The sequence below is a fragment of the Anopheles maculipalpis genome, chromosome 3RL (genome assembly GCF_943734695.1).
Source record: "Anopheles maculipalpis chromosome 3RL, idAnoMacuDA_375_x, whole genome shotgun sequence".
NCBI lineage: Eukaryota > Metazoa > Arthropoda > Insecta > Diptera > Culicidae > Anopheles > Anopheles maculipalpis.
This window is the reverse complement of record NC_064872.1, coordinates 10,292,145-10,313,084: the sequence shown is the minus strand read 5'-3', so window position 1 is coordinate 10,313,084 and position 20,940 is coordinate 10,292,145. Positions and strand designations below refer to the sequence as shown.

Below are 20,940 nucleotides of genomic sequence, written 5' to 3'. Positions count from 1 at the left end.
CAACTCTGATACACTCAGCATTTAATCGATGCTTGTACCGCTTTTGTGTACTTACGGGCCGAACCGAAAGCTTTTTTTCCACTCTGAGTAAATCAAGAAAAGCTCTCTCCTGAAGAAAAACAACCCCCCCCCCCCCCCCCAGTAAAGGGTTGTAGAGGAAAATATTTGAACTTTTTTTTTTTAAGCCAAATTTTAACAAAGACACCCCCCACCCCCCATTACATGACGTATTACATGCGTCATGCGGAATGATCTGCACAATTCATGCAATAGGATGCAGCACTTATTATCGTCAACTGCATAGACGGGTTTGCGGTGGTGTGTGCGTGTTCATTGCACCGCTGTTGCAGTGTTGTTCGGTAGGTTCCTACCCCAAAACCTTCGCGTGTACTTACCATTCACCAATACACACACACAAACGAGCGAGCCGGTCGGTCTCCGTTTTTGGACCCCGCAAGTAAACTTGGCACGGCGGACGACGTCGACGGTCACACGATTTGACTGTGACCCACTGACACCGATTTTGTGCATCCCCTCAAGAGAAGAACACCTCTCTCGGGGTGGTTTCTCGGCCGGCGGACGTGCAGAGAGAGAGATGGAAAGTGTTTTGTAGAAGTGAGGGAGAGAGAGAGAGAGAGCGAGAGTAAAGGTGGCAAACGATCACAAAGTGGTTTGCAAAACGAATGGAGCGCCTAAGATGGCAGAAAAATTGGCGCGCAAATGTGGTGTTACTGCCTTGATCAGTCGAAATTGGGAGAGTAAATTCGTCGCATGCCCACCACCGCTCCTATTGACCACTGCTACTGGCTGTGGTGAAGATGTGATAAGTTGCAAAGCTAGCACAGCTTCCATCTTCCACCCTTAGAGATCACCCCGAAGATCACGCCAGAAAATGGCGCTCTTTTGTGGTAGTGTTCTTTTCGCTTTCTTAGTTTGATTAATCACTTTTTTGGTGCGTGCATTACAAAGAGCTTTAATTAATCAAACACACACACACAAACTGAGATATCAAGTTAAGCTGTTGCATTTAAATGCATTGCAACACAAAGTATCCTCATCATGCCAGCGAACACACGGTATAAGCCCAGGATAAACAATCGGAAGGTGGAATCGTCGCGACACAAATTGCAGCGCGCTATCTAGTGCTTTGCAGAAATGACCCAGTAGTGTAGAACAAAGGGACAGAGATCTGAATCAAATTTTTGTTCAAAGATTTTTTTTAAATTTTATTTTAAACAGTCCAATCACATGGACCCCTTAGATCGCCCACAGATCTGTTTGATTTCTTTAATTCTGGTCGGTTCCAAAAAAAGGGTTGCCTGCAGTGCTATTCCGACCTTAAACACCTGCTGAACGGTTATGGAAATATGTAATACCTACGACAACACCTCATGCAGAAAGTGAGCCAGTTGATGTGTGTTGGTGCAACGTGAATGGAACACCCAACAACAGCGATATTATGACGTAAGCGAGAGTGCCTTTTTGCCCGCCAATCATGCTGCTGCTCTGGCCCCACGCGTATATCTGCAATGGAGTTGGAATTCGTCGCGCTCTGAACTTGACCCACTTCTTTTGCGTGGATCCGTAACGTTTAATTTCGTTGGTGATTTTTTGTTTTTTGTTTGTTTCTCATCGAAGTTGCGCTTTTTGTCGGTCTGTAACAATTCGTTAGAGCTTCCTGCAGATCGTGTAGTGATCGTTAGTTAAGTTTTGTAAAGTTATCGTGTAAAATTTGTAGCATTTTTGTGGAGACTCACTCATTTCCTTTCGCGATCGTACAGTTTGGCGATCTTTTAGTCTACCAGCACATATATTGGGGGAGATATTTGCTTCCGAATTTCACCATTATGAGTAATGTGCCGTCATACTACTACTGCACAACGCACATCATGCTGTGAGCTGGGAAAAGCTCCTTTATAATGACTATGAGCAGCATAGCTGGTGGTAAGCGCAGTAACGATTTGGTAGTGGCGTTGAGAAGGTTTATAGTTTGTCTTTGTTTTCTTTGTGTGATGTGGTGTCTGGTTCTGGTCTCGCTAATAGTAATCGTGAATGTTTCTTCTGCATAGGGCGAAAAAGTTAAGGATACGTTTGCTAAGTTTCGAAAAAGTTCCATCCGATATGATGTGCTGGTGAGTTTGAGTAAAATATTCCAAATAAAACACTTTTTCTTCTTGGCTAAGCGACCTTCTTGGTCACGCCGGCTATCAAATGGTTTACTAGACTCGCACGATACCACGTAGTCGGATAGTCAGTTCCGGATGGAAATTGAACTCCGGTCACCGTTGTCACCTCACCTCCGGTTCGTCCCTCTTAATCCAAAAAATCAAACTATTATTGTAGAAACTATTATCCTCATTTCTCTTGCAACCTTATTCCTCTTTGAATGAAGTATTTAGCCGACGCAAAACATAGGCAGAAGGTTACAGACAACCTGACAAAACAATCTGTTAGGTGTACATCAGCTTACGTAAATTGTTGTTTCAATGAATTTCCGCGATGAATCATACCAGCAGAGTTGGGCAAGGGCATACGCTCAGAAATGACAAATCTAGCTTCAATCCTTTCCTAGCGTAGTTGGTTCCCTTGACGAAACGACCCAAACTCCATGTTTGGAGAATTCCGTTTGTGCTTGCGTGCTGCGCAGATGCTTTGTTGTTGGTTGTCTGTGCTTTACTTGGCGCTGCATTAATTCGGGCCCATTGTGAGGTGAAGCTGCAAATCCGGGAGGCTGCACCCTGCACAAGAATTGTAACCATTGGACAATCGTTTTATGATGCCACACAAGAATAATTGTGCACATTTACAGCCCTTTAATGGGCACATTTAAACAAAAGACCAATGAGCTCTTTGAGAGACGACTATTAAAAACAATGGCAGATGGTGGATGTTTTTTTTTTACATTTTTTGGGGCGTTGTAGCTTACAATGGCGGAAAAGGGACTCTAAATAGGTTTGCAAAATTTTTATCACTTAAGTAACTATAGTAAAAAATTCTCTACTTCAGTCAGTTGTTAAATGTCGTACACCAGATCTTCCACACTTCTACCTCCAAAAAAGGCCAATTCTAGCACACGCAGCTAGAAACGTGATAAATTTACTAAAATTGTAATTCATTTCCTATCCGAATTTTACAACCGTCAATGATACGCTCATCTGCCTTATCCCCCAAAATATACGGTGCCTGTATCACCAGCTTCGAAAAAGGAACTAAATTTCTACTACATCATCATATCCCCAGCGGTTGAGCGAAACGACTGTTCCACTGTACAACCAGCGGGGATGATACAAGTGTTGCCACAGGAACAAGAAGAATTGATAGAGGGAACGCAACGTAGAAACCTGAACCGCCGTAAACTGATAACATACCTTAGGGTGTAATAAATAAATCGAATAAACTGCACGGTCCACGGGCTCAGTTGTTTGCCGTGGGTGGACCAGTGTCCACTAGCGTTTCGTCGCCGAAGGCAGGGTTGGCTAAGATCCGTTTTCCATCCACGCAGTGGACGTGCGTGTGTGTGGTGTGTTGACGGTTGTTTATATGTGGTGATGAATCGATTCAATTTGGTGTGTTCCAACAAAGTGGCGTTTTGGAAGCATTTTAATGCTCAGAATTTTAAACAAAAACAAACGAAAAAGATATGAGTCGTCGGTGTGGCAGGACTGCGAGTATTACTACCGTGCCAGCGTGCTATAGGTGTGTTTTGGGTTTTTTAAATGTGCTGACTGTGAATGGAGCATCCACGGACTCTTTATTTGGGGACAAATTATGAACTGTTTAGTGTAAATAAACTAGATCGTTTGCCCGGACTCTAGTAACTTGCTTGTGCGACGTTTTTCCAACTGTCACATCCTGTCGCAGATGCTTTTTTTCGCCTTCGCTAGACCAAGACCCAGCCCACACAATCTTGCCAGGTGTTCGGTTATGATTCGCGGTACTAAGTCAAGCCGATAAAACTGATGAACGCCAGTGGTGAATTTGTGGCTCGCTTCAATCTACTAATGATAAGAGCGGAGAGCCTACAAAATACACCATTCATCGTTTACAACAAACGTGTGGCGTTGCAAATTGATTGTCCGAACATTTACAAAGGTGGTGCAGCAACCCAGTTGGTGGCGTTGATGTTGTGCTGTGTTTGACAAAGAAATCATCTAATTCACACGACACTGTAACACGCTCACAGAAACCCATAATCTTGAAAACACTCTACTCCCCGGGATGGAAGGTGGTCGTCGGGTCTTCACATGCTGATAACTGCTGATTGCGCAAGTTACGATTATACAGAGATACGAGTGTACACACACTATACGTATATAGAGGAGCGAGTTGACTCTCCGATAGCCGTTTGGCAGGATGGGAAGGTGTTCGGTAAAGCGAAACACCGGTGAACATCATGAACCGTTTACACCCATATGCTCTTTGCTCTTCAAAAACATCAAACGGTTAGAGGCTTTACGAACTATTCTTATTCCTTTTTTTTTTCCTTTTTTCTTCACCCTCCCTGTGCAGGCTTGGCCCATGTGAACTACCACTGCCGGACCAGTGGCTTGTGCATACACAACTGTCGCAGTCAACGCAATCGTCTCAAGCATCGTTCTACTCCACATCGCAAACCGGTGGCCAAAGTTTGGGTGGACTCGGTGGACTGTCAGCCTCAACACTGCCGTTACAACAGCAACAACAACATTCCTCCAGTGTCCAGCAGCAGCAGCAGTCACCAGCTCAGTTGCAGAACCAAATCAACGCGACGCAATCAGCAGCCGCCGCCACAGCTACACCGGGAGCAGCTCCAGCATCACAACTGCAGAGTCAGTCAAAAATAATGAATGTCGTCGTACCATCCGTGGCCTGTCCGCCTACTGCATCGAAAAAGATTCGCCGCAAACCAGACGCGAAGGTACGAAGATCAACAGCCAAATCACTGGATTCCTTGTCTGGATAATACCAATTTATCTTTCCATCTTTTTTCTTCACTTTCTCACTCTTTTCTATCTTGGGACCTGCTCCTGGATCTGTCTTCCCGCTTAACAGCAGCCACAGTCACAGATCAATAAGTGCAACAACGAGAAACGTCGCCGAGAGCTAGAAAATGAGTACATTGAACAACTTGGCGAGTTTCTGCAGATCAAGCGGGATATGACCGCTTGCAAACCAGACAAAGCGGCGATACTAAGTGAAGTTGTACGAACGGTAAGTTTGATTAGTCATTACTAGTGTTGGGTAGTGAGTCTTCTACATCATCTCTTTAGCCGGTTTCGTCCTCACGAGGTTGCTCTTCGCACTCTTCAAGCTCTACGCTCTTCAGAGATAGCTCTGCTATGCATTCTCCGGGCTCCTCTCCCTCACTAGGTAGCTCTTCGTCCTCATGATGTAGCTCTTCGCCATCTTGGAGCTCATCTCCCTCACGAAACTAACTCTTTGCACTCTCAGAGCTCTTCTCCCTCACGAGGTAGCTCGTCGCCCTCACTAATCATTACTATCTCAGGACATCTTCATATTATTATGAAACGTATGCGCCATTCATGGACCTAACAAACTTTCGTGATCATTCGCGTACTGCACGAACATGCATGTTTGCCAACTGATTAGCTATACCAACTTCAACAAGTTATACCAATGCCAATCGATAGCAATCGACTATGCTTTTCTTACAATGTCCATTATCATTTCGTTTGTAGGCTGAGAAATGTGTTCAATGAAAAAAAAAAGGTTTGAATTCATGTTCCACGGCGCCAAGATGCCACTTAGCACGGATAAGCTGCTGATTGGAGGGAATCTATTTTTAGCACATAATTCTTGCGATGTTATTATGTGCCAACGCGTTTTATTTTGTTGTATTTCATCCACGGCCGTAGCGCACTGCAGTTTTGCATTGTCGAGTGTATAACCTGATCGTAGTGTAGGATCTACCTGAAAACTCGCTCGATCTAATAGGGGGAAATAATTTAGGTGCTAGCTCCAAGAAAGCAACAAACACTAACAATTGTCCTTCATCTACTTACAGTTTCGTCATATGCTAGAGCAAGGAAACCCGAATCTTACTGGTTCGCGGTGTTCCAAATGCTCACCGGATTGTTCTGCTTCCTGTAAACTGCACCCGGTGCAACAGGGAGAAGTGTCATCCACTGAACCGCCACTACCGGAACCCTCGGTAAACGGCCACTCGCCGGAAAAGTCAGCCTACTTCGAGGCGGTGCAACATTACATCTCGAACGTTGGCTGGGCCCTGCTAGAGATCAACTCGGAGGGTGTGATCGAATGTGCCACGGAGAACGTCCGCGACGTATTGCACTACTCGCGCACGGAACTTCACGGACAGTCTATATATTCGTACCTGCATACTGGTGATCATTCAAAGCTGAGTCCTATTTTAAATAAGAATTCGTTTGAGCTAAACTGGGATCAAAATGAGGTGAGTATCTCATAACCAACCTACCTTACTAAGGTTTGCAATCATCAGCTCTAACTTTATACCTTTATCTTACCCTCTGCAGATGTTCTATCAGACGCCAAAGCGTACCATTCGTACTAAAATTCGTTGGTTACTAAGGGCGCCAGAAGGGGCAAACGAAACGATCGAGCAGAAGCAGCAGCGCTTGGAAAAGTACAAGGATCTGCTCATCATCTCTGCTCCTGTGAAGGATGATACGGAGGAATCGTCCTCGGTGCTTTGTCTAATTACACTACCCGAGGACGATCAGGCAACAATAGAAACTACCACCATGCCACAAACGCTGGACGAACAGCTAACATTAAAGCTGGATACTAGCGGTAACATTATAAGTACGTTTCACCTGATTTGCTGTTTATCTTTCTCGCGTTAACTACGAAGTCTAATACCTGTCTTTTCACTATCTTTTTAGATTATAACTCATCGACCCTAAGGAAACAGTTTGCAGGAAATTTTACCAAAGAAACCATTCGGTCCATCTACGACATCTGCCACTACCAGGACCGGCCGCGATTGAACGAGCACCTCAGCAATGTACGCTCATCCAACGGAACCCCGCACGAGTTGACCTATCGTTTGCGTCTCGGTGGACCGGACGTGTACGTGCACGTGAAGACACAGTCGAAGCTCTTCCGCAGCACCAAACCAAACGAGTCCGACTTCATAATGGCCATCTGTACCGTGCTGACGGAAAATGAAGTCGCCATGCTATCAGCAGATGGCGGTGGCAACACCAGTGGGGGAATGGTGATGGGTGGCGGTGACAGTAGTGGTGGCCTTAGTGCGGCAATGAGCGGCAGCAACATTAACAATAACAATGGCAGTAGCAGCAATCCTACCTCATCCTCATCCATGGGGCTGCTAATGCCAAGCACGAGCAGCTCGGTGACAGGGGGCGGCCTAAACGGTGCCAACGACGTCGTAGCTCGTCACATGGCCCAAATCACACAGGGAGTTAGTAATATGGGTGGACCGCTAATGTCGAGCGTGCTGAATGGTGGTAGTGCCGGCAGTGGCAATGCACCAAACACATCCAGCATGCTTGGTGGTTCGGTTGGAGGTAGTATGACCGGAGGCAGTATGTCCGGCGGTGGTATGACGACGGGCCCCGGTGGAGGAGGAGGAGGATCATCGGGAACATCGATGGGCATGGGTCCGGCGGTTTCGATGAGCTCGATAGTATCGCCGCGAAGTAATCCCAACTCATCGTCGTTGCTGTGTGCGCCGTCCTCCGACAATAGTAACTTCTTCAACACTGACTTTGAGCTCGAATTTCCACATTCCACGTTTGACATGGAGGCTGTTGGTGTTGGGTGGGACTCACGGCCCGACTCGCGCACCAGCGTCACACCGGTCAGCACTCCTCGACCTCCGTCCGTCAGTGCGTACAGTCCAGCGGCCGCACCGATGTGTGCGTCACCGATGACGCCGTACTACTCAGGCAACACGATGGGCGGCATGCCTTCACCTTCCAACAATGGCGGTGCGCCGGGAGGCAGCAGTAGTAGTGGTGGCGGCAACCTCATCAATCCTAGCTTATCCTTGAACAACAATAACAACAGTAATACCAACAACAACAATACTGGAACACCTTTCGGAGCGAACGCGTTTCAGTTTCCGTTCGAGGATAGTAAGGATAAGCTGCAGGACATTCAGTCACAGCAGCAGCAGCAGCAACACCATCATCCCCATATGTCACCAATGCAACAGCATCAGTCTACGATGCCATCGCAGCAAATGGTGCAACGGCAGCCGCAACATCCACAACAGCAACATCACCAACAGCATCTACAGCAGCATCTTCAGCAACAAACGCAGCAGCCACCAACGAATACGCACGATTCCGAACGGTTGCGGAATCTGCTTACAACCAAACGACCTCACTCAAATGCCTCATCCTCATCCGGGTTGGATATGGACCATGACCATCGGAATCCGAATCGTATTTTGAAGGTATGTAAACGTTTCACCATACAAAAACTATTGCTCCGTATTGTTTAGCTGTTTTGTGGGGGTATACTTCGTATGTGTTAAACCTTTCGGTGTTATGCATTAGTCTAATATAAGCTGTAATGATCGTCAATAACAGAGTACTAATATTTTTTATAATTTTAAATTTAATTTATTCGAAATAATCTGACTCTACTAACAACATATTTTACTTGTACGCGGGTAATCTTTATGATAAATAGTCTGTTATATCCTAGATTTGGTTCTTATTCTAATCACTTACTTGCATGGGTATGAACGTTTTGTTGTGCAAACTAAATTAAACCAACATTCTAACAACATCTGCACCATATTAACGTTTCTGCAAATATTTATCATAACTATTTAGCTCTGTTACTTCACAACGTCTAACTGGAATAAATTGACCTAGCAGAAGTTGGAGAAAGTGTACCAGTTTAAGCAATTTTCGCTGTAACTTACTTAAACATTCTTTTGAAAATGTGGTGATTTTTTGAGTACTGCAAGCAAGAGTGCCATTCATACGGTGTGAGACGCCCATCTAGATAAAATTATCGAAAATTGTGTAAAAAATAAAATATAAAATCAGGTGTTTCATCACCATATGCTAGGGGATAAATTTGGTTTATCAATTTCTCCTCATTTTGGATTTAAAAATAGGTTGATAACGACTGCAACATAACTCCTTATTGGTCTTAGACTTTCTCTCCTATGGCTTCTAGCAATTGACTGTGCTATCGGTCAAACTTCGTGTTCTAAAGCGGTTCGTGTCACCAAAGTGCTCCTTTCATCCATTTTAGTCACTCTAGCCTTTGGCCACCCATTTTTGGGACCTTTTCGGCTTACAAGTACACACAATCCTTCTTCTCACTGAACCTGTATTGTGTCCTGTACGGGTTTTACGTTGTTGTATATGGTTGTATTTTTACGGGTGTTTTGAAGTCTTGCATAAGTTTATTGAAAATTTTCTGAATGTGTTTTGATTCACAGAAGACTTTTAGAAGAGATTTGGTGATCAATAAACTATGGTACAAATTCAATAATGCATGTACAAGTCTTTTTACTAGGAAAACAAATGTTGTATTGCTCAACGAGTCATTACACTACAACATGTATTCTCGTCCAACATTCTCGACAACGACTGTATTGTAATGGATTTTCCGCACAGAGTATATACACGTGTCGATGCTGGCGAACTGTTTTTTCTTTGTTCTCTGCTGGCATTTTCATCCAAATTTAATTACATATGACCGCTCTCATGTTCTCGCGCCTGTCATCACACCATTTCTCTATCCCCCGTTATAATCCTTCCAGTTTTACATCCAATCCTCTTATTGTGTGTTTCTATTCTTCTCTTCCTCTCTTTTCTATTTTGTATAATTTGTGGTTTCCTTTTTGTAGGGCTTGCTAAATTCCGAAGAAGATAAGGATAGTAATGGCAATAAAGTAAATACCGCCTCTCTTTCACAACGTATACCTCAATCAGTTAGAACACCAGCGCAGGGTAGTAATAATGGTGGTGGTGGTGGTGGTGGTGTAAGTGGGCTCGGGTTAACAACCCGTGCAGCGGGAAATGAGAATAATAAATCCACTAGCAATAATATGCTATTACAGGTACGGATAACCTACTGCTGGCCTCTCTATCAGCATTTACCTTTCCCTAGTTCGTTTCGTTTGTAGTTCGATTGTGAGATTTTAATGAACCTTGTTGCACAAAAGATGCTTATTTTTTGTGATATATGCTTTGTTACTCTTCAATTACTTTCACTTAAGCACGGTGTTAATAATGGTGTTTTGTACAATTCCATCACATACGACGCGTTCTATAACGTTCATCTAATGCAAACTAAGTTATGATCGAGCCTGCTTCTCTATCTTATGATGTTGAATTTTTTATTCATTTGATTGAAAGACACAAACATACATTGTTAATATAGATTTGGCGTATTCCGTTTCCCACCACACACAAACACTCACACTGTGTTTTAACCTATCCACCTTACTAACTACTCTTTATTTTAGTTTGAACTAGTTATCCGCTCGTGTATTTAACCACAAGTATTAGGCTTTGGTTGATAATATTGCGTTCTCCCATTATGTATGACTTATTGTTTGCTGCTGACCGTTCTAACACACACTCTCTCTAATGATTAAAAAAATGAATTGGCACGATGGTGTTTTAGATACTAGCAATTACAAAACGCGATAAACATGACACTCATGTTTAACCTTCTCCACACTCAACTCAATAATATTCCAGCTGCTCAACGACAAAAGTGACGACGACGAAAGTGACGCCCGCAACCGACAAGGTCCGAGCGAACTTCTCAAGCAGCTGCAAAAGGTTAAAGTAAGTGTTGTCCGGCCGTTTGATCTGCACACAGGTTGTACAGACCACGTAACCAAATATGCCAATGTTGCCCACACCACACAACCATGGAAAGCCACATAAGCTACATGATGAGTCATAAAATGGTTCTAGATAATGTTTTGTTCTTATCATATAGTTTCCGGAAGTTTTATTTACGAACACTGTAATTGTTATGTGTATGTGTAATTTTTTTTTTGTATTATATAAGCACATGGGACAATTAATTATCTTAAAAAATACTGTTCACGCTGGATTTAATTGATCGATCCGCATATGTGTACATAAAGACATTGCCAAACTAAAGCACGCATTTCAGCATACAAGTAACACGCACATTATTGTTTGCCGCTTTCTTCTCCTTAGGATGAGCCAAAGGAGCATAATCAGTCGCCAATGAACAACGAAGAACTCATCCAGATGCTACGGGTACAAAGTAATGACCGTAAGCGGCCTTCGACCGAGCCAGACGAGGGTGCCGCGGTCAAGCGTACGGACAGTAGACCGTCAAAGTTGCGCGAACGCAACAAGATGCTGGCCTCGTTGCTGGCCAACCCGGCCAAAGCACCGATGCCAATGCAAACGGCCATGCCGTTCAATCGCATCATCCCGGACATACCAAACTCCGGCCTCGCTCGCCAGCTAGCGAACGTGTCGAGTTCAACGGCACCGAACCAAACGCTGAATAATAACAATCTAACCACTAGCAACAATAATTTAAAACAAGTACAACAGCTGAACCAAATGCGCCTCCAACAGCAGCAACAACAGCAGCAGCAGCAGATGCGCAAATCAGCTATGCCTTCTCAATCGCAGCAACCTCCAACATCCTCCGATATCTACCTCAACCATCAGCAACAGCAGCACCATCATCAACACCCCCAAGCGCACCAGCAACACCTGCAGCAGCAACATCATTCGCAACACCCGCAGCACCATACATCGCTGATGCAGCAACAACAGCAGCAGCAGCAGCAGCAAATGTTGGCCGCCCAACGGCAGCAAAACTTTTCGCCCGCGATCCAGGACGCCGGTATCGGGTCGGCCGGTGGCGGTAACGGTGCGTTTGCAACGTCTACGTCCGCCACCTCGACGCAACTCGTAACGGAGTGGGATCCGGAGCTGAACGAAATACTTAATCACGTGATTGAGATTGCACCGGAGGGCGACTTTGCCGAAAGTGAACTCAACAGTATCTTAGGTAAGTGCTGACATCCCCTGCACAGTGGACATTTTTTGGGTATGACAATTGTGAATGAATCTTGATATGCTAAAGCTTGGTATCCTTATCATACTAGGATATAGAACTATATAGAATTAGGAAAATTTGAGTTAAAAATTAAAATCAAACCCATAACGACCAGTATTAACACACACATGTTAAAAGTTAGGGAAACCAATTTTTTTTAAATATATTCGAATATATTTTACATTTTTTGTACAAAGTATTAGGCGTCTCCACAGGAACACATTTAATGTTTTTGCATTTTTAACAGTTCTTTTTGAAAAAAAACAGCTTCAGTCCTACACAGAATTCTTCATATTTATACGAGTTAACAATTAAGACTTGACCATTAAAAATTGAACTGGATCAATTTGAGAACAAGAGGTTATTTAAAGAAAATTAATGGAGAACGTCATAAGATAAAATTTTATTTTATGCATTCTGATGATGTTAGTTCAACACTGAAGCCTTTATATTAGCATTTGATTTTGAACATTTGAAGCATTTGATACTACCCACTGTGCCTTTAGCAATGATCTTCTTATCATAGCACCTAATTTTCTTCTTTATATTTTAGGCTTAAGTCCAATTGAATCGTCTACATCGTCGGTTGTACCGTCGCAGTCGAGCCAACCGGATATTCAAGAAAAGTTGGCAATCAATGCCATCCAGAAATCGTTAATGCAGTACGAAAATGTAAGCTCTCCATTACAACCGCAGCCTCAACCTCAGTTCAGTGGGAGTCCGCCGGCCTATCCGATGCACACGATGGCCGGAGGTGCAAACAACGGTGCTGGTTCCGGCGGTGGCAGTGGCGGTGGCTCTGGTAGTATGGGTCCTGTAGGTGGTCCACCCGGCAGTGGACCGACAGGAGGCCTGGTAGGTCCTGGTAGCGGAGGTCCGGGCGGATCAGGCAACAGCAGCAGTGGTGGTGGTACGGGAGGTGGAGGTGGTCCAGGCCTTAATCCTGGCACCAGTTTGCAACAGCAATCGTCACAAGCGGGGCCAAATCAAAACTTTACACCACCTCCCGTGTACACGCAGCGGATGCGAATACCACCGCAGGGTCAGATGGGTAATGCGAATCCTGGGGTACCGCAAAATTTGCTTGCAATGCAGAAGCTGCAGCATCAAAACCGGGACCGCATTTTGCAGGAGCAGCAGCGAACGCGATTGCTACAGCAGCAGCAAAAGCAGCAGATGGTGGTTACGGTGAACCCGACGGCAAACTCAGACCTTGGTCGTAAGTTGTTGGAGATATTGTTGCAGACTTGGATTTGTGGTTTTATAAAATTTTCTTATTACTCTTTTTTTAAGCTCCAAACGTGACGCTGACGCGTGCAAATAATGTGCCGGATTCACAGCTTAGTCCCGGATTTTCGCCAGGTCTGATGCAGCAACAGTTGAGTCCAAGTCAGAGAACGCAGCTTAGTCCGCAACAAGCAGGTATGTAAAATACTTTCCGGGCCATTCCCCCGTTGTGAGGACTCGTAAGCTATTCAATGGCCGATTTGGCATCAGCAAGTACTTAAGCCAAGAAGAAGAAGAATATAAAGTGGGAAATTGTTGTTCAAACGCAAATTGTTTTTCTACGCTTCTGTTGCAGGATTCCAAGGCAACCCGTTCAACAACAATCCAGGCCATCGTCTATCTCCTCAGCTACAGCAGATGGTGTCCGGGTTTGGCAATGCAGGTGGTAATGTCAATCAACAGCTATCACCGCGCCAACCACCGTTCGGTGGTGGAGTTGGGGGCCAACCAGTCAACCAACCGAATGTGGTCGTTTCGGGGCAATCACCTCAGCAACAACAGCAACAACAGCAACAGCAGCAGCAACAACAACAGCAGCAACAGTGGCAACAGAACGCAAACGCAAGGCTTTCTATTCAGCAACAAAATCCTATGCTGAATGCTCAGCTTTCGGTAAGAATGGTTCTATTCGAGTAGAAAGAGTCACGTGTAATGGTGGAAGATATTTAGAGCTTTTTTTTTGTTTTCAGTCCGTGGGAGGATTTAATCCGAATGCTCCGAACCGGCAGTTTGTTGGACCACCTCAAAGGCAGCGCGGTACGCTTAATAGTCCTGGAACGCCCCGGCAGCAAAATGCGTTCGGTGGAACAATGGTGGACGGTGGCGGGTTTCCGGGTCCACCCAGCCCCTCTCCTGTCGGCGTGTCCGCACCGAACTTTGCCAATCCCGTCTATGCCAACCAGCAGATGAGGCTCCAGCGGCAGGGCAGTGTGCCTCCGCAATCCACTCAACACTTGCCAGGTTAGTACTCGGAGAGGGTTCGCTTTTTTTTAAACAGATTGCTTCGCTTTCCAGCGATTTTTTTTTTACTGTTTGCCATTGATTGAATGGTTAATTAATTGGCGTTGGCGGTTGGAAATGTTTAACTCCGTACCGTGGCCTAGTGATCTTGAGAAAGATTATGTTGCAAAAGCGAAGAGCGCGAGCCTTTGTCGATGGAAAGATAGAAAAACACCAGCATCAAACCAGCTAGGTCCCCCAGCCTAGTGTACTGGTTTACGAGAACAAGAACCATGCTAAAAGATAGCTGTTTTCGCAGGATCGCCCCGTTCCGCGTACGGTGGACATGGGCCGGGTCCGGATGCCACCGGTTACGGTATGATGTTCGGCAATGCGGCAGCAATGCAGCAGCATACGGCGAGCTCACCAGGCGATTTCTTCAATCGCAGTCAAACTGGTAAGAGACGCAATGTACACCACCCAAACCACCCCTCGCCCCACCAACCCCAAACTCCTCATGCACCACCACCAACAACATTTTCTCCACGCACACATCCATCCACCCACATTTGTCATATACAAAACCGCTCTTGTCACACCACGACGCAACGAGATGCACTTTCATTCGCGCCATAGTTCATACGATCATACGCAATCATTTTGTGTCACATTTTGTTTCACTAGTGGTACTTATTGCACGATCGCTAATCATCTTGCACCTGTGTTTTAAAAGGAATTTTGCATTTCGAATCTGTTTTCCAATTCCCTAACAAAAATGAAAGAGAGTATAACCCCGGAACACAGCTACAGCAGGGTCTGCAAACCCTTACAGTGACCGCTAACAATAAAAGATCACTTTTATGGCCGCTTTTCAAATTTCGGTAGAATAATCATCAGCAACTGAAGTATCAATAGCATCTTTGTTTTGCATCAATTAATGTGCAATCGTCTGAAAAACTGAAATGTGTTTGAAAAATGTTAGACCCACAAATTTTTTATTAGTCTAGAGTTATGAAATGTTAAGAAGAGATACCCAAAATTAGAAAGAATTCTTTCGATTTGATGATTTTTCATGAATAATCGATTTCATGATTTATCCAAGGACAGGAACGTATTTAAAAAAAAACCAAGTAGATTCGTTGAAAATTGGCTTTACTATCTCATTTGTATGATTTACATTAACAGATGGTCTTATTTTATTGGCGATCACTTTATTGTGTTGTATGTGATGAAGTATTCACAGAAAATGTTCCTTAAAATTTGTTTTAAAAGTAGTTGACCAGTTTTTCTCCATTCGCAGATGGTGAGAATTTGAAGATGAAGTTACTTTTTTATTTGTAGATAATATGCACTACATTGTATACGACGCCATTTACCTGAACAGCAATCTAGATAACGAGTATTGATTAGCAGAAATATTGCTCTTTAATGTCTTGCATTTCTTGAAAACATCTGGCCAATTATCAGATTAGCTCCAATTGCCGTACACTGAGAAACCCACAAAAAAGTAATTGTCATGATCATTCATAGCCTTCGACTCCTTGCAACTATAATATCAGTGTCCGGGTTTGGCAACCTCTGTTCTTCATGCCGAAGACCAATGTGCGATCCCCTCCGTGGTGGAGAAGAGGAGTGTTTGTGTGCGTGTGTTTGCTGTGCGTGGATGTTTTAACAAGGGCGCCATATATCCTATTTGCTCCGTGCTCATCAATCCCTTCCAAAATACACCGTTTTGTTGTTTGTTGTTTCTTAATGTTCTTGTTCTCTGTTGTATGTGTTTCATCCATCCATTCACTTGTTCATCTTTCAAATTGGCTAATGACAAAAGGGGATGACCGACAAAAAACTCGCTTCGCCACATTTCATCCATATCTATTCGGGGAATGTGTCCTTGTCTGCGGATAAAAAAATCAATACTATCTGCTACCTTTCGCTGTCCACAGTGTTTGTGTTTTGGGTGTGTTTTGTGGTTGCTGCTTCTTCACTCTCTTGCTCTCTTGTAACTATATCCTATTCCAACTTCTTCAACTGTTGTGCTTTCGTCTTGTTCCGTTCCACTGGGTGTGCTAATGCTAAGTTGTAATTGTATGATGTTGTACCATGTGACTAATTCTAAAAATCCAGGGATTGAAGGGCCGACCGTATGTAATTAATTTATGCAGAGGGTAACTCCTTTGGGGGGTAAAAATGTGTGAAAGTTTAACGATAAAAAAGTCTCTGTCATGTTGATTCAGGTAACGCCATCCTTTCAATCGATAAGATCTAAATTTTGTACATATTGAAAAGATTTCTTCGAGAAGAATCACCGTTATTACAGGGTAGTCCAGAGATGTTTCACACTTTCTCAGTTATTTTTGAATCCGTCAAAAAGTTTTTTGACATTTTTTTATACATTTTTGTATCCGTTGCGAGCCTGTTTGAAGGGAAATCGCCATAATACCTCGGGGCAAATTCTAACATACCTGGGAAATGGTTGAAAATCCTATGGACTACACTGCAATATAACTGTTACCACCACCACCACCACCACCAATTACCACCTTCATCAGTGCGTGTTCTTTGTTCTATTTGTTTTGTAAATGTGTATATAAATTTGCACCGTCGGGTTTTTCAATAACACCTCCACTTCCGAGTGTACGTATGCCGTATCATGGATATTCCGTCTAAATATCATCATCCGTACCTTCATAACCCCGTGTATATGTTAAACGCAAACTCTGCGTACTCCTTTTGTTCGGTGTGTTCACCAAAATGATGTGTCCACACACACCCACTGTATGTGTTTGAAAATGTGCCCGTTTACCTCTATTCCTTCTGTCCTTCATGTGCAAGAGGAAGAATTGTGTCTTGATATCATCGACCCCGTCCACCCGTCGCTTAATAACGGCATTCTATTCGCAGGTCTCAACGGTGGTATTATCGGTGGTGGAAATAGTGGCGGTGGCGGCGGCGGCGGCGGCGTCAGCGGAGGCGGCGTTGGAAATGGAATCGGTGCCAGTGGTTTAGGTCTTAGCAATGGTACGAATTCAAGTGGCCAAAGCCTTAACCATTCGGAACTGGTGCGGCAGGAGCTAAGGGCCATTGTTAGTGGCCGGGCACAACGGCCACCATCGCACAGTAGTCCGATGGGTCTGTCGCCCCTTGGAGGAATGTCCCTGCCAAGCTGTAGCGAAGGTGGTGCGACCAGTGTTGTTGGTAGTAATGGGGGACTGAATGTCTCCAGCGTAGGCAGCAGCAACGGAAGTTGCGGCTCGATCTCCAACAGCACATCGTCAGGCATGCTGAGTAGTGTCGGTAGTGGTGGTGGTGGTGGTAGTAATATGGGTGGAGGAGGAAGTACACGCACATCCTTGTCCGATTCCGGACCATCCGCCGGGACGATGATGCTTCACAGCGGTAACACTTCCAGTGGCCTAGATCCATCGATGCTGTTTAATTTCCATCTCACCCAGAAAGGTTAGTGCTAACGTCACCTCGCGCCATGAACAACTAGACAAAGATGTGTATAAACAGAGAAATGAGAATGTAGTGTGCTTGCCGATGATGTTCCCGCACGTGTACAGTCCGCCATTTTTGTACAGCTGTTGTGGCGTTTTGAAGTTTTAATTTCCACCTTAATCATATGCTATTTATCTATTTCTTCTCCGCGGCGGATTCCGTCGATGTTCCGTCGTCCGGTGTCTGGTGCTTTTCGATACTTTCTCAAAAATCCAAGTACCTAAATGTCCAAAAAGCATCCTAAGCGAAGATAGATCTTCCGCTTCCATCGATGGACCGGTTAAAAATTCGGAAGAAGGGGCGGATATCGATGATGATGGTGCATCGTCGGTAGTTAGAATGCTAGTATCCGTTAGCGATAAAATTTGCCCGACGAAAGATGAAAATTCGAATCCATCCTGTTTGGTGGTGGTAAGCAGCAAAACTGTTTCTTTAACATTAGCTCAAAACACCAGGTAGCAATGTGCACCCCACCGAGAAAGAGAGATCGTTTGTTCTTAGCGTTTCGGATGATTCACAGGTCCTGGGCACAGAGGTTTTTTTTTTTGCTTTTGTATAGTAAAAACCACACTTTTCCGATAGAATGTTTTAGTGTCTGAACATACACGTGGTTTGCCCTTCTGTTTGCAATGGTGATCTACTTACCCAATCTCTTTTCATGAGCACCATGAAACGATCGTATACATTTAGATGTTATAGCGATCCCTAGCACAATTTAAACTTTACTGAAACATTTGTCATGATCGTTTTTTTAGCTTTTTTAAGATTTGACGATCTGTTGCTATTTTATTTTATATACATAATCATTAGGTACGGTCCTTCGATAACAATTCAGGAGTTTCCCAAAATGAGATCATTTAGTATTAGTCGCTTCGATCGTCGGAGAGATATTTTTCACAAGCACTGTCAGCTGATCATGCTGAGAAATTGTCACATGAACGTCGACAATTTTGTAAAGCAATTTATATCCTGCTCACAATATATTATCCCTCACTATTTTCAAATGACTCGCTTGGTGATAAAACGTGAATAAAAGTGTTATATTTTTGCGTCTGCACAGGGTGTCCTAACGATTTTTGACACTTTCCTATGGTTTTTCGACGCTCACAGCTATTTATCTTCTCGTCCAGAGGAATTTTGACGCAATTTTAGAATTCCTCATAGAGCTTACCAAAACGAAATCAAATATTTGTAGTGAAAACCTAAAATATATTGGAAATTGCCAAAAAACTGTGGGACATAAAAAAAACTATATATGAAAGCGTCAAAAAATCTCGGCATACCCTTTAAAATACATGCAGCGATGAACGGTGGACAGTCTGGAAGATCGCTAGGACTCAAATTTCCATCGAATGAAAAATCATACACGTTTGACTGATGTACTTGTCGGAAAAATCTTCAATCCATAAAGGCGCTGCTTTTTGTGTCCCATTTACACAGTTTTAGCATCCATACGTGTATCAACAATAATATAGTGGTCCGTTCATCCAACTCATCAGCTCATCCTACTGGCTTTTCACCATCGTACAACATCAAATACTATTGTGATAACTGTGCTAAATATTTTTGTAAAATACACCTATTATACGAATGGGTCTTGGGGGAAAGATGATGCATCCTGCTAGGAAGAAAATAAGTTAGTAATGAAATTATATGTCTTTTTTCCCCTATGTAATTCCAATCCAAATAGAGTTTTTCGGAGGAAACACGAGCCGGTGACCCGAGAAATTCATCCCTTCTTCTGCAAAAACTTCTGTCGGATTGAAGTAAAGACAACCGATCCCCACTCCCTGGAACAGAAGACTACACAGACAGACAGCATCACCTCCTTCATTTGCCCCCCTCACTAACTGCCCCCCCGGGAGGGGGGAAGGTGTAACCTAGCTATAAGCTAGTAAAAGGATGCAAATGTAACGCTTTAAACAAAACAAACAAACAAAAAAAACGGGAAAAGACAATGCGGCGGAGGGGGACACAATGGCGCGGATGGTGTGACGACCAGGTCGTCCTCATCGTGAAGCCGGAACCACATCGTGCATTCGGAGACTGTGATTGAGTTTCGAGAGAGAGAGAGAGAGAGAGAGAGAGAGAGATAGAGAGAGAGAGAGAGAGAGAGAGAAAGAAAGAGAGCGAGGAAAAAAATCAGGAAAAGCTAAAACCTGCACGCATATACATATACATGCATATACATATATATATTATACCGCCTAGATCGTTACAAAAATGTGTGCACAAACTAGAAAACTTACCTTTTTATTGCAAACATAAAAAAAAGTGTACTGAAAAGGCTCATCCGGCAGCGAGGACGGTTTGCGTGGGAGAAAGAGAAGGACAGTGACCGGGACACCAACCGGGTGTTGTGTGTGTTTGTGTTACGTTTTCGTTGCGCCGGTAGAGCATAAAGCAACAAATGATACAACCGATTTGTGATTTGATGTTGAAAACAAAATTAATTTAAAAAACCTATAAGCTGAACAGAGACGGGCGTGCATGTGTGTATAAAGTTGAGTTAAAAGTGCAGCCCGAGAGGGAGACGAAAAACAAAAATGCATGTGATATGTGCATATAAAAAATATTAAAAAAAAAACATACAAAGTAGAACAAGGAAAGGAGAAAGAGAAAAAAACGATGGTAGAACAAAGAAAGATGGAGAAAGGTGGTTTGCAGGAGTTTAGTTTACCTGGTAATTGAGCTATTGTATTGTAGAGTAACAAACAACAACAAAAAAAAAACAAACACTGTACATAAAATAATCCGTGTACGATGTTACACTCAGAGGAGAGATGCAGTAGAGAGTTATGAAAGTAGTCATGTGAAGAAACAAAAATGGTGAGCAGGTCATTTGGGGAGCGAGGAAATGTTGTTGTGCGTTCGCTTCATAGACATATTGGCGCAAAAGAAATGAAAACAAAAAATGCGATAAAATTTGTTAGCAAAAAAAGAAGATAACACAACACGACAAAGAGTACGAAAATGGTAATAATAATAATAATAATAATGGAAAGGAAATAGAAATACCTCTAACTTTAGTTCAAAGTAAACGTTACAACAAAGGAGAAAAAAAAGATGCTTAAAAAACGGAATGTTACTACTACAACCCTTTGAACAAATACAATATTAACACCACCACGACGATGCCGCCGCCTCACTGCAAAGCGGAAGCGAATAATGCAAACCAAC

The 20,940-nt window shown here is 43.6% G+C and overlaps 2 protein-coding genes across 2 annotated transcripts in view; both read left to right on the top strand.

The window, feature by feature from the left end:
- Nucleotides 1-20,940, top strand: part of LOC126564774 (lanC-like protein 3 homolog) — a 205,702-nt gene that overhangs the window by 160,812 nt on the left and 23,950 nt on the right. The window lies entirely within an intron of this gene.
- LOC126565769 (nuclear receptor coactivator 3) lies at nt 3,640-19,524 on the top strand. The gene is made up of 16 exons (XM_050222977.1): nt 3,640-3,696; nt 4,510-4,897; nt 5,032-5,190; nt 6,005-6,412; nt 6,495-6,783; nt 6,864-8,404; nt 9,821-10,033; nt 10,680-10,769; nt 11,154-11,988; nt 12,590-13,255; nt 13,330-13,458; nt 13,619-13,935; nt 14,013-14,283; nt 14,582-14,719; nt 17,164-17,718; nt 19,451-19,524. The coding sequence occupies exons 1-16, from the start codon at nt 3,641-3,643 to the stop codon at nt 19,477-19,479; spliced, it is 6,084 nt and encodes a 2,027-aa protein (XP_050078934.1). The 5' UTR covers nt 3,640; the 3' UTR covers nt 19,480-19,524.